This window comes from Leptodactylus fuscus, chromosome 5 (assembly GCF_031893055.1).
Source record: "Leptodactylus fuscus isolate aLepFus1 chromosome 5, aLepFus1.hap2, whole genome shotgun sequence".
Taxonomy (NCBI): domain Eukaryota; kingdom Metazoa; phylum Chordata; class Amphibia; order Anura; family Leptodactylidae; genus Leptodactylus; species Leptodactylus fuscus.
Window position 1 is genome coordinate 67982791 of NC_134269.1, and position 14568 is coordinate 67997358.

At 45.8% G+C, this 14568-nt stretch overlaps 1 protein-coding gene across 1 annotated transcript; it reads right to left on the bottom strand.

The window, feature by feature from the left end:
• Window positions 1-291: 291 nt before the first annotated feature.
• Window positions 292-6221, bottom strand: SERF2 (small EDRK-rich factor 2). The gene is made up of 3 exons (XM_075273331.1): window positions 6068-6221; window positions 2924-3026; window positions 292-583 (listed from the first exon to the last, which is right to left on the bottom strand). Exons 1-3 carry the CDS (start codon window positions 6072-6074, stop codon window positions 520-522), a joined length of 174 nt encoding a protein of 57 aa, XP_075129432.1. The 5' UTR covers window positions 6075-6221; the 3' UTR covers window positions 292-519.
• Window positions 6222-14568: the final 8347 nt, after the last annotated feature.

Genomic DNA, 14568 nt, shown 5'->3' on the forward strand with positions numbered 1-14568 from the left:
GGTTACACACTTCATTTAGGGTATTTGTCCTTTCAGATTTACTGCCCTAAAGAAACTTTTTTTTTTCCTGACCCACTACAACTAGAAGATGTTGCCCATGGAAAAAAAAAGTCACTTTATTAAATATCTGACTGAGTCCACCACCAATACAAAATGACAATTTACTTTGAATCATGGTGAAGTGTTGTTTGACCTCAGTTTCCATCAGAACACATTTGCTAGCGCCGACTCAACTAATGGTAGGTCAGCATGCAGAGAAAGCCATGAGAAAGAAAAAAAAATGGCCTGAGCTTTGTGCAATTGGTTGGAATAAAGTGGTATATTTATAATATATACACAAGGCAGAAAAAAAACAAAGCTATGCTACTAGTTTATGACAAAAGGAATAGGCTAGAAATGATGCACAGTGGAAAAAAACTCTGCATTGGGGCAAACAAAGCCATTTAGCCAAATGTTTTTGTTCAGGGATTGGGCAATGTATCGTCGTCATCTTCCTCAGTCACATGCAATCCACCAATGCTATTTTGGATCATCTTTTTTCTCCATCGCCTTTTTCTGCTTCTCTTGCATTATCTGAGCATCTCTAAAATAAAAAGGAGGAATACATTACTTTGGTATTGTGACTGTAAGCTTAGAATTCTTTGCATAAAATTAGTTCTTTAATCACTGGATTAGGGACTACCAAAAACTACCTGTATATACTCGAGTATAAGCCGACTCGAATATAAGCCGAGGCCCCTAATTTTACTACAAAAAACTGGGAAAACTTATTGACTCAAGTATAAGCCGAGGGGGGGAAATGCAGCAGCTACTGGAAAATTTCAAAAATTCAAATGGTCGGAGTTTTTGGGTGCAGTAGATGCTGGGTGCTGGGGAAGGGGAGGGGGTGTTTTGGTTGTCTGTCTGCCCCTTCCCTGAGCTTGAGGACTGTTTTTTTTCCCCCACTTGGAATTCAGCCTGGCTGAATATAGGGTATCTGCAATGCTCCTATTAACCCCTTCCCGACGGAAGAGGAGCACTGCAGATCCCCTATATTCAGTAGACCAGGCACTTTCAGACACAGGGATACTTAATGTTTATGTGTTTCACAGTCATTTTCTACTTCTATATGTATTCTAGGGAAAGGAGGGATTTAGAATTTTATTTTTTTAAAGCTTTTTTTCCCCACTATTTTATGGGAGATTCTATACAATCGATATTGCAGCTGGTCATAGACACCCCATCCCCCTTAGGCCAGGTTCACACGGAGTTACGTGCCGCGAGATTTGGCACGTAGACGCCGCGTGACCCTTTGCGTGCCGTACACGCTCCCATTCATTTCAATGGGAGCGGGGAGCGTATGCGCCGCGCTAGTTTGCGGCCGTGCATTTATTCACGGCCGCAAACTAGCGCGGCGCATACGCTCCCCGCTCCCATTGAAATGAATGGGAGCGTGTACGGCACGCAAAGGGTCACGCGGCGTCTACGTGCCAAATCTCGCGGCACGTAACTCCGTGTGAACCCGGCCTTAAACAAAAAAAAATAAAAATTTTTTGCTGACTCGTATAAGCCGAGGGGGGCTCTTTCAGTACAAAAACTTTGCTGAAAAATTCAGCTTATACTCGAGTACATACGGTAATATTATTTAACACAAAGGGTGCCCTCACAAAAAATAAAACATAACTTTTAATAAGTAGTACTAAAATGGTAGGGTCTAGCCCGCTTATAAAACATAGTGATGTCTGTTCATTCTTAATCACTTCTTAAGTTTAAAACTACTATCTATAGTGGGTAGTTGTATAGATAATGGGGGCATGTATTGTTCACCGTCACCCCTTAGAGCCCCCATTCATCTAAAACAGCACCCCACCTAAAAGCGTGTCGGGAAAAACCTTGGTGGCAATGCATCGCAGTTCTTCCTGCAGCGCTTTAAACAAAGTTTGCAGAGTTTTCCTCCGCAGACTTTTTGTTGCAATTACACCTATAGGGAAACCGCCATTTCCGTAGGTATAATTGACATCCTGTGATTTTCAAAACCATGCCGGTTCTGGAAATCGCGGCGTGTCCGCACGGCGGTTTTTATCACTAAGTGGGCATGGGATTCACTAGAATCCCATCCACTTTGCAGGTACTGTAAGGCTGATCTTACACGACAGTAAACTGGGAAAAGAAGATAAACAGGATGGCACTGCTGGGTCTGTAAGTATGATTCCTAGTAGGCTGGAGGTGAATCAGAGGAACATAACCTTAAATATTAAGAGTCGTGGGGGTGCTACACAACCAGAAACAAAGCACTATGGCAATAATGAAAAAGTAGAAAAATTGGAAGGGCACTCACCCACATAGAGGCTCATCTTCATAAAAAGACTTCTTTATTTAAGTATCACATCTTAAAAACAATTCTTGAAGGGAGGGAAAGACAGCATCAAAATGGCAAGAAGGCCTTTAGTCCACAAACGGTCCGCAATTGTGGGTTCTCAATTGCGGACACATTGTATTCAGTGCGGCCTCTTACACCACCGGATATTCTATCCGTGGTGTATCGTGCCGTGATTGTGGTCCGCACTGAATACCGCAGGTCCACAAAGTTACGGACATCACAGCACGGCATGGACTTTCCCATACAACTCTATGGGCGTGTGCCGACGGACACAGACGTCTGTGGAATGACTTTTTGGAGTGAAATTTAGTGTTGCTGATCAGAAAATTGCGGACCGCAAAAACCACTAGTCGTGTAAGACCAGCCTTAAACGCCACGATTTTTCCCACATCATTTCCATCCCGTGGGGCCCCAGCCTAAATTTGTGTAGTACTTTCTAAATTGCACAGTTAGCTCAGTTAGGTAAATATGCATTATAGGGTTTTACATTAAACATTTTGCCTAGACTCATCTGCGATTTTAGATTCCAGAAAATTATAGAAATTGTCAACTTCTATGCATTACCTCTGCTTCCGTGCCGCAGCTGATAAGCCGTCATCCTGCTTTTTCGCCTTGTCTTGATTTTTCTTCAGATTCTTTGCTCTGGCAAGTTCACGCTGGTTTCCACCTGAACAAATAGAACCTCTATTACTTCTCTATATCAACCCAAAGTTGAAATAAATGGATAAATGGGAACTGAGCTGAAGATACTGGCACCCATCCACTATACAGAGACCAGAGCCAACTGCTTCAGCCCAGTGCTTGTGTATAGTATGGGTGAGGGAAACAGCCCCATACAGCTGAGATGTGTGAGGACCATCTGTCAGCTCCCCACTGATCAGATATTTATGGTCTTATCTAGTTCTGAGGTTCCATTCCCAAGGAGTAACGGGAGTAAACTCCACGGAGTAAAAAAAAAAATGTCATGCCAGAATTGCTGTTTTTTTAATCACCTTGCCTTCTTAAAAAAAAGAAAAAACAAAAAACTGTAGGCACCCTAAACTGGGACCAATAAAAACTAAAGCTCAACTCACAAAAAACAACCGGGTGGCAGAAAACAGCAACAGAAAGCAGTTTATAAACAAAACAAAAAATCTGCAATTTTTGAAAATAGTGAAACAAACTATTCTTCAGCAAGATTATGGTAATGCAATATTTATATAAAGATTTATAAGGGGGGGGATTTATAAGTTTGTACTGTTCCTCTGGCTACTGGAAGTACAGAGCCAAGCAATTAAAGGGGGATTATGTGATCACGATACTAATGTTCTATCCTTCAAACAGCTGATCGGTGGGGGTGCTGGAAGACATTCTGAGGAAATTCCCTATATTTCAAGACCACACATAAAGAGTCCACTGTGAGAGGATGACCTGTCCACAGCAAAAAAAAAAGCTGAAATTGTCTTATTTTCATTGGGAGATTTACCCCTGCGGCTGAGCCAGTTTTCAGTCTTTGCACTGCAAAACCATTCTGAACCCGCACAGAGAATATGATGTACTGTGGGTGCAAAGCCAGGAGTGCAAAACACTTTGTGCTGTGGGTTTTTTCAGCAGCCTGTGAGTCGGATTTGTTTAAAGGAAGTCTACCACCTCCCCTGAGCATATTCAGCAGTCAGCACCTTGTTACAGAGCACAGTGATAAATAACACAGCTTTGTAAAGTATGTCACCTTTATAGATTTGGAGAAAAATGCTGAAATCTTATGCAAATGAGGCAGTAGTGCACTGAGGGCGGCCCTTCAGCTCCCCAAAGAATTGGCCTTGACGCTCAGACCTCTCCCATCTCCTGCATGTGCTAGCCCATGGAGTGAGGTGTTGATCCTCCCTTGACATCACTCATGCTACTTGAATAGAAAGAACAGAGCTGAAAGACCCGCCCCCAGTGCACTAGAAAAACTTGGACAGTCTACCAAGATTTTGCGCATGAAAATGACAGACCAGTCTATAAGTAGTATGTTGATTGTCTGTGGGAAAAGTCACAGTACAGCTTGTCATTTATCCACTGAAATCTCTGCTCTATGTCAAGGAGGCGGTCCTATCAGTGTTTAATACCTATGTTTCTATGTATAGTCATAGAGGGGAGGTTATCAGTCACTGAGAGGACTCTATGTATACTCAAAGGGCTAGTTCACACGTGGGCAAAGGGGCGGATTTTGACAGCGGATTTCGCTTCAAAATCCGCCCCTTTACAATGGTGGTCTATGAGCAGCCGCTAGCGGAGAAAAGAAGCGACCTGCCCTATCTTCAGGCGGAAGCCGCGCGGGCTCAGCTCCCTCCTATGTCGGCTCATTCATTTGAGCCGACAGCGGAGGGGAAAGCCGCGACCGCGATGGTCGCGGCAGGCGGGTTTTGACAAGAGAGAGACGCGGCTCGCCGCGTCTCTCTCGGTGTCAAAACCCGCGCGGGCAGTTCACGTGTGAACTGACCCAAAGAGGGGAGGTTATCAGTCACTGAGAGGAAAACCTCCTGGACTTCTCATCATAGAAATAATACAACAGAATGAGTGACAAGTTATATTAAAACTATTCATCAATCTGCTCTATAACATGCTGCCTGCAGATTGTGCCGCCTTACCATGAGACAGGTTTCCTTTAGGCTAAGGCCCCACTGGGCGGAAATGCAGCGCTAAGGCGCTGCGGGAAGAACCGTGGCGTGAACACATTGCGGTTCTTCCTGCAGTGCTTTCAACAGAAAGTTCACAGAGTTTTCCTCCGCTGACTTTCTATTATAATTATATGCATAGGAAAGCTGCCGGCGTTTCTGTAGATATAATTGACATGCTGCGATTTTCAAAGCCGCAACGGTTTTGGAAATCGCAGCGTGTACATGCTGCAATTTTTTTTTTCGCAAAGTGGGCATGGGATTCGCTCCACTAATCCAGCTATTGGGACAGCAGGTGATGACAGACGGGTCTTTGGAGTGGTAGAGTGCTTCATTCACTTCTACAAATACACCACCTCATTGTTCGCATGGGGCACCTCAGTCCCATCACTGCTGGGGGTCATCATCACCTAACCTGAAGACAGGGAAGCAAGGTTATTAGTGAAAAACCCCTTAAGCCTATGGCCACATATAGAGTTCCGCAGGAGAAAATGCTGTGGGAAGAACCGCGGAGGCGACATCACAGATTTTCCCACACAAAGGTTTCCTCTGTGGACTGTTTCCATTATAGCTATAGGGAGACTGCCGTCATGTCTGTAGGTATAAATGACATGCTGTCCGGACCACTTACCCTGGACAAGCCCTGTAAGGCCCAGAATGCACCATACGATGATGTGATAGATAAAGCAGTTAGTGAGCAGCCCGCACAGCAAAGCACTTGTATCAGGGGCACATTTATCTCCACATGGGCAGAGGGTCTTGGCTCACAAGTTGGGACTGTCCCTTCACCAGGAGATCGGCCATCAATACAGCAGGACACTGCGGGCGGGGCGCTCTGTGTAGTTCCGAAGCTGGACACCCCCAGTGCTGACTGACCAGCCAGGTCTCCCCGCATTACAAACGGTAACGGTACTCGGCGCATCTCTCCAGCCGCCCCCGGGGCTCCAGGCCTTGTTGACGTGGCAAGCAGGCCTCAGGCCTATCCGCTCCCCTACGCCATTCTAGTCTGTCAGATATACATTCCGCGCCTATGTGGACATATGACAGTGTTCACACTACATATACTTACGGGTCATGACTCCGGTTCTCCGGGACTCGCTTCCCAGTCCTGCACCAACTTCTTCCTTAGTCCGCTGCGGTTCACCGTTTGCTGATCGCTGATTGGCTCTCCCACGTCACATGGGTCAGAGTAACATTCCTACAAAACAACTAGTTCTAATGTGTTACACAGAAGGCCCGCCCCTAGGAGGAGGAGCCAATGCGTGAGATGAGCGAATAGGAGCGCCCTTAGCGAGCCGACGCGTAGTCACGTACATACAGTACTATACGAATGTTGTCGTCACCGGGAGGTTTAAGGTTAAACGTCAAGGCTTCTGGGAAGCATCACGTGTCATGTGAAATTCTTCTGCTAGACACTAGAGGGCAGTACTGCACGTGGACTGGTGTGATCTAGGTAACCTAGGTCCTAAAGTACAAAAAGTATTCGAAGAGATCACATAGCTGTCCTTCACAGCCCCCTCACTGACCGCCTTAGTGCCCCATAATCCCCTCACTTTTACATAGTTCAATCATTGAGTGTTTCTCAAAGTTCTCTTTCTTACCACCTCCCCCTATTAGCGGCCTTCTTACTGACTGCTCCTCCTCCTCCTCTGTGGTCCTCTTACTGACTGCCTCCTCCCTGTGGTCCTCTTACTGACTGGTTCTCCTCCTCTGTGGTCCTCTTACTGACTGGTCCTCCTCCTATGTGGTCCTCTTACTGACTGCCTCCTCCTCTGTGGTCCTCTTACTGACTGGTCCTCCTCCTCTGTGGTCCTCTTACTGACTGCCTCCTCCCTGTGGTCCTCTTACTGACTGGTCCTCCTCCTCTGTGGTCCTCTTACTGACTGGTCCTCCTCCTCTGTGGTCCTCTTACTGACTGCCTCCTCCTCTGTGGTCCTCTTACTGACTGCCTCCTCCTCTGTGGTCCTCTTACTGACTGGTCCTCCTCCTCTGTGGTCCTCTTACTGACTGCCTCCTCCCTGTGGTCCTCTTACTGACTGGTCCTCCTCCTCTGTGGTCCTCTTACTGACTGGTCCTCCTCCCTGTGGTCCTCTTACTGACTGCCTCCTCCCTGTGGTCCTCTTACTGACTGCCTCCTCCTCTGTGGTCCTCTTACTGACTGGTCCTCCTCCTCTGTGGTCTTCTTACTGACTGGTCCTCCTCCTCTGTGGTCCTCTTACTGACTGCCTCCTCCCTGTGGTCCTCTTACTGACTGGTCCTCCTCCTCTGTGGTCCTCTTACTGACTGGTCCTCCTCCTCTGTGGTCCTCTTACTGACTGCCTCCTCTCAGTGGTCCTCTTACAGACTGGTCCTCCTCCTCTGTGGTCCTCTTACTGACTGCCTCCTCCTCTGTGGTCCTCTTACTGACTGGTCCTCCTCCTCTGTGGTCCTCTTACTGACTGGTCCTCCTCCTCTGTGGTCCTCTTACTGACTGGTCCTCCTCCTCTGTGGTCCTCTTACTGACTGCCTCCTCCCTGTGGTCCTCTTACTGACTGCCTCCTCCCTGTGGTCCTCTTACTGATTGCTTCCTCCTCCTCTGTGGTCCTCTTACTGACTGCCTCCTGTCAGTGGTCCTCTTACAGACTGGTCCTCCTCCTCTGTGGTCCTCTTACTGACTGCCTCCTCTCAGTGGTCCTCTTACAGACTGGTCCTCCTCCTCTGTGGTCCTCTTACTGACTGCCTCCTGTCAGTGGTCCTCTTACAGACTGATCCTTCTCCTCTGTGGTCCTCTTACTGACTGCCTCCTCCCTGTGGTCCTCTTACTGATTGCCTCCTCCCTGTGGTCCTCTTACTGACTGCTCCTCCTCCTCTGTGGTCCTGCCTCTTCCTCCTCTGTGGTCCTCTTACTGACTGCCTCCTCCCTGTGGTCCTCTTACTGACTGCCTCCTCCCTGTGGTCCTCTTACAGACTGATCCTTCTCCTCTGTGGTCCTCTTACTGACTGCCTCCTCCCTGTGGTCCTCTTACTGACTGCCTCCTCCCTGTGGTCCTCTTACTGACTGCCTCCTCCCTGTGGTCCTCTTACTGACTGCCTCCTCTCTGTGGTCCTCTTACTGACTGCCTCCTCTCTGTGGTCCTCTTACTGACTGCCTCCTCCCTGTGGTCCTCTTACAGACTGATCCTTCTCCTCTGTGGTCCTCTTACTGACTGCCTCTTCCCAGTGGTCCTCTTACTGACTGCCTCCTCCTCTGTGGTCCTCTTACTGACTGGTCCTCCTCCCTGTGGTCCTCTTACTGACTGCCTCCTCCCTGTGGTCCTCTTACAGACTGGTCCTCCTCTTCTGTGGTCCTCTTACTGACTGCTCCTTCTCCTCTGTGGTCCTCTTACAGACTGGTCCTCCTCCTCTGTGGTCCTCTTACTGACTGCTCCTCCTCCTCTGTGGTCCTCTTACAGACTGGTCCTCCTCCTCTGTGGTCCTCTTACTGACTGCTCCTCCTCCTCTGTGGTCCTCTTACTGACTGCCTCCTCTCTGTGGTCCTCTTACTGACTGCCTCCTCCCTGTGGTCCTCTTACAGACTGATCCTTCTCCTCTGTGGTCAGCGTTATGTGTATTATTAGATATATATTGTATCTGAGGTACCTCAGTATACACCGGGGATGTCTGGTGTCTGTATGTTAGGACATAATCCAGGTTTCTGTGATAAATCATGTCCTACATGCTGTCTGTCAGGGGACCTTCACACTTACGCCCCAGTGCGCCCTGTGCCAACCTGCTGGGTTTCCGTCCTCAGCTCAGAGAAACTGAACGGGGACGGAAACCCTGTGGTCTGCTTTAAAACTCATTTATTTGAATGGGTTTGTAAAGGTGACCGTCGGTATCCACCTGCGGCCTCTCCGCGGGGAAAACAGATTTTTTTTGGCTTGACACAAAGTCCTGCATGTCCGACTTTGTGTCCGGTTAAAAAAAACTGGTTTCACCACGGACAGGTACAAAACGCTCACGGGTGCTCACTTTTCAAACCCATTTACTTGAATTGGTTTTGAAAACTGACTGCCAGGTTTCCGTCCCCTGTTCAGATACTCAGGGCAGAAGACGGAAGCCCAGCAGGATTGCCTAAACGTGCAGGGGTGCAGATGTGAACCGGCCCTAATTAGCATATAAATAAAAACGGACTTATTCAAACACCACTGAGGCAATCTACATACTAAAGGTACGTGCAATGGCCTTACTAAAGGCTATGCAAGGATGTGATTAGTTAAAAATGACTTTTGCTAATGATAGAGTCCCTTTGATCTACTTCTGCCTTTTTTGGTGTAAATTGTGCCTATTTGAGTTTTTTTCTGTGCTATGCTTAATTTCTGAATCATTTGCATATTTTATTTTTCATGCTATAATGCTGCTCTCGCCACTTACGAGGGGCGTTCAATGTATTCTAGGTATCGGGGTGATTTAGTAATGAAGGTTTTTTAATTATCTCCATGTCAAATGACACCCCCTGAGGGTATAAATACACATTTTTAATTCATTATCATAATTACTTTTCAAGATATCCTTGGAGAAAGATGACCAGAATGACTGATGCAACAATGTTGTGAAAAATTGAGCATCGCGCTGTAAATAAAATTCCTTACAAAACAAGGAAAACCCCAGAAAATCATCCACTAAGAGATGGTGGCTGGTTATCAAGATTCTACTCCTTCATTATCCACCATTCTAAAGTGGTCAAGTGAGTTTAAATGGGGTAGAGAAAGCACTGAAGACAACCCCCATGCCAGCGGGCTGGTTAGTGCCACTACTGAGGAAAACATGAAATTTGTTGAGAAACTTGTACTTGAAGACGCTCGTATAAAGGTCAAAATGTTAGCATAAATGACTAAGCTATCCGTGGGTACCATTCACACTAGCCTTCATGGCCATCTTAACCTGTCAAAGGTCAGTGCAAGATGGGGGCTCCAAATGGTCACCGTGCCTCAGAAACAAGTGTGAGTCAAGTGCTATAGGGAGTTTTTGGAGCTCTGTGGTGAAAATCCACGGAGTATTTTCAACCGGATTGTTACCGGAGATGAAACGTGGGTTCATCATTATGATCCTGGGAGCAAGCAGGAGTCCAAGCAGTGGCAAAAAAAAAGGAGCACAGCCACCAAAGTAGTTCAAAGTCACTCCATCGGCCAGAAAACTCATGGCCACATTGTTTTGGGACTCAAAGGGAATTTTACTGGTTGAGTACCCAGAAAAAGGTCCTAGTATTATTGCTGCATCTTACGCAAACACTCTGCATAATTTGTGGGAAGCATTTAAAGAGAAAAGGCATGGAAAATTCACTGTAAGTGTGTTGCTTCTCCACAACAATGCACCAGTTCACACAGGGCGTGTTGCCAATGCTGCTGTGCAAGACTGTGATTTTGAAGAAATTGAAGAAAGTGATTACTTTCTGTTCCCCAAACTCAAGAAAGATCTTAATGCAAAGCGTTTTTCCGATGATGAAGAGCTGAAGGCAGCAATTAACGCACATTTTTTGGACAAAGAGGAAAAATATTTTTTACAGAGTTCTGAAAAGTTAGTTTCCAGAACAAACAAGTGTATTGAGGTTATGGGGGACTACATAAAAACATCCAAAAATAAAATTTATTCAGAATTTTAGGATTTTTCCTTCATGCCTGTACCGAGAATACATTGAACTCCCCTCGTATGCTTTTTGGCAAGAAAAATGGTGTGAACTAAATGGAGATTATTTTCACACTGTATTTATAACTTTTGCCTAAAAAAAAAAAAAATAAAAAAAAAAAATGGGCAAATGCACTCAAGTCCACGGGCAGCATAAGAGAGCCAGTCAGGTTAGAACGCATTAGAAACAGGCAAAGTGCATGTGGCCAAAAAAGGTGCATCCAAACTAATGTGTACAGCATTTGTTAAGGAGGCGCGCTGACATCATAAATAGACATCACTGTATAACGAGTCTAAAAAAAAGTGCACCTGCAAAAAGTATGGCCAAAAAGGGGCAAATGATAAATAAATAACCCCCAGTGAATCCTCTTTAAAACAACCAACCTAAATTGCACTAAAAGGTGGTCTTCTAGGGGATGGTCTCTCAAAGAAGTTGTTTAATATGGGAAAACCGAAAATCCATCTCAAAAAATGGGGTCTGGTTCTTTTGGAGAAGTTTTACTTTTTTTTTTCTCTCTTCGTAAGAATTTTACTTGTTTACTATTCCTATAGCTGTCGCTTATTTGTGAGGTGACCTGCAGCAGCACAGTGCCAGAAGAGGGCTCTTCAATAAGTGACCCTTTCTAAGACAGAGTCCCTGCACCTATGGCAATAAGTGACCGCAGCTATGAGACCCTGCACCTCTGCCAATATATGGCTGCAGCTGTGAGACCCTACACTTATGACAATATATGCGTACAGCTATGAGACCTCTGACAATATATGGCTGCAGCTATGAGACCCTGCACCTCTGACAATATATGGCTGCAGCTGTGAGACCCTACACTTATGACAATATATGCGTACAGCTATGAGACCCTGCACCTCTGACAATATATGGCTGCAGCTACGAGACCCTGCACCTCTTACAATATATGGCTGCAGTTATGAGACCCCGCACCTCTCACAATATATGGCTGCAGCTATGAGACCCTGCACCTCTGACAATATATGGCTGCAGCTACGAGACCCTGCACCTCTCACAATATATGGCTGCAGCTATGAGACCCTGCACCTCTGACAATATATGTGTACAGCTATGAGATTCTGTACCTCTGACAATATATGGCTGCAGCTATGAGACCCTGCACCTCTGACAATATATGGCTGCAGCTACGAGACCCTGCACCTCTCACAATATATGGCTGCAGTTATGAGACCCTGCACCTCTCACAATATATGGCTGCAGCTATGAGACCCTGCACCTCTGAAAATATATGGCTGCAGCTATGAGACCCCGCACCTCTCACAATATATGGCTGCAGCTATGAGACCCTGCACCTCTGACAATATATGTGTACAGCTATGAGATTCTGTACCTCTGACAATATATGGCTGCAGCTATGAGACCCTGCACCTCTGACAATATATGGCTGCAGCTATAAGACTCTGCACCTCTGACAATATATGGCTGCAGTTATGAGACCCTGCACCTCTGGCAATATATGGCTGCAGCTATGAGATTCTGTACCTCTGACAATATATGGCTGCAGTTATGAGACCCTACACTTATGACAATATATGCATACAGCTATGAGACCCTGCACCTCTGACAATATATGGCTGCAACTATGAGACCCTGCACCTCTGGCAATATAAGGCTGCAGCTATGAGACCCTGCACCTCTGACAATATATGGCTGCAGCTATGAGACCCTGCACCTCTGACAATATATGGCTGCAACTATGAGACCCTGCACCTCTGGCAATATAAGGCTGCAGCTATGAGACTCTGTACTTCTGACAATATATGGCTGCAACTATGAGACCCTGCACCTCTGACAATATATGGCTGCAGCTATGAAACTTTGCACCTCTGAGTGACAACATATGGCTGCAGCTATGAGACCCTGCACCTCTGACAATATATGGCTGCAGCTATGAAACTTTGCACCTCTGAGTGACAACATATGGCTGCAGCTATGAGACCCTGCACCTCTGACAATATATTTGTGCAGCTATGAGACTCTGCACCTCTGACAATATATTCGTGCAGCTATGAGACTCTGCACCTCTGACAATATAATTGTGAAGCCGATATACGCACGCTTCCCATTGAAATCAATGGGCTCTATTTTGAAGCGCCGCGCTCGGACACGTGTATAAGTGTCTAAATGAGCGGCGTACTTACGCCGTGTGAAGGGGCCCTAAATGTTTTTGTTCATTTGGCTATAAAAGAAACATTTTTCTGAAGAATTGTTTCTACAGTTTGTGACAAGAGCATTTGCTCCACTATTGGTTCATAGCATATAAAGACCTCAGAAGCTGTTATATGATCTGTGAAGCACATGAAGCAATTGTTTTTTTATCTATTTTTTGTCAGCAGAATATCTCACAAGGTATGTGAGCTGTGTGAGAAGAATCTTGCCCTACATCTGTTAAACCTGTAGAGGACAGTAAAAAGAATTAAAGGGGCTCTATCATTGGGAAAAGTCATTTTTAGCTAAGCACATTCTTGCATAGGCTTTAGGCCGGGTTCACACGGAGTATTCTGGTTCGTCATTTGGTACGTAGACGCCGCGGGAGGATTTGCGGGCCGTATATGCTCCCATTGTTTTCAATGGGAGCCGATACCGTACACACGGCGCTATTTTGCAGCCGTGATTTTGCAGCGGCCGCAAAATAGCGCCGTGTGTACAGTACCGGCTCCCATTGAAAACAATGGGAGCGTATACGGACCGCAAATCCTCCCGCGGCGTCTACGTACCAAATGACGAGCCAGAATACTCTGTGTGAACCCGGCCTAAAGCTGTGCAAGACTGTGAGTTTGAAGAAATTGAAGAAAGTGATTACTTCTGTTCCCCAAACTCAAGAAAGATCTTAATGCAAAGCGTTTTACCGATGATGAAGAGCTGAAGGCAGCAATTAATGCACATTTTTTGGACAAAGAGGAAAACATTTTTTTTACAGAGTATTGAAAAGTTAGTTTCCAGGTCAAACAAGTGTATTGAGGTTATGGGGGACTACATTGAAAAATAAAATTTATTCAGAATTTTAGGATGCATGGAGAAGCTAATTAGCAGATGAATAAAAACAAATAAAGACAAAATCTACTGAGGCAATTTACATGCAAAAGGTGTTTGTGGTATAGCCTTTCTAAAGGCTATGCAAGGATGTGCTTATCTAAAAATGACTTTTCCCAATATAGAGCCCCTTTAAGAATGTCAAGAGTGGCTTCTTATACTCCTCACTATCACAGCTGTAAGTGGCAGCCCCACATATGAAAGACCTTGTAACATGAGTAAAGTCTTCAGTTCCATTCTATTTGCACCTCACATGGAGCCAGATCTTGTTCCATTATTGCAGACGCTTGTCTCTAGTGGTTTTCCCTATAATCACTGTAATATGTAGGGGTAGCATCCTCAAGGCACTCAACATCCTAAACTAATGTATAAGGGTATACCATACATGCCTGTAGCAGACATGACTGCTCTAAATCAGGGACACTATCCTCTCTGCCTCCTTCCTTTAGAGTAGTTTACTTTTAGTGTTGAGCGAATAGTATTCAAAACTAGAGATGAGCGAACAGTGTTCTATCGAACACATGTTCGATCGGATATCAGGGTGTTCGCCATGTTCGAATCGAATCGAACACCGCGTGGTAAAGTGCGCCAAAATTCGATTCCCCTCCCACCTTCCCTGGCGCCTTTTTTGCACCAATAACAGCGCAGGGGAGGTGGGACAGGAACTACGACACCGGGGGCATTGAAAAAAATTGGAAAAAGTCATTGGCTGCCGAAATCAGGTGACCTCCATTTTAGACGAATAGTGGATTTCAAATCCGGGTCATATGAGAATGTGAACTTTGTGACTATGAGACAGGGATAGCTGTACAGGCAGGGATAGCTAGGGATAACCTTTATTTAGGGGGGAATGTTATTAAAAATAA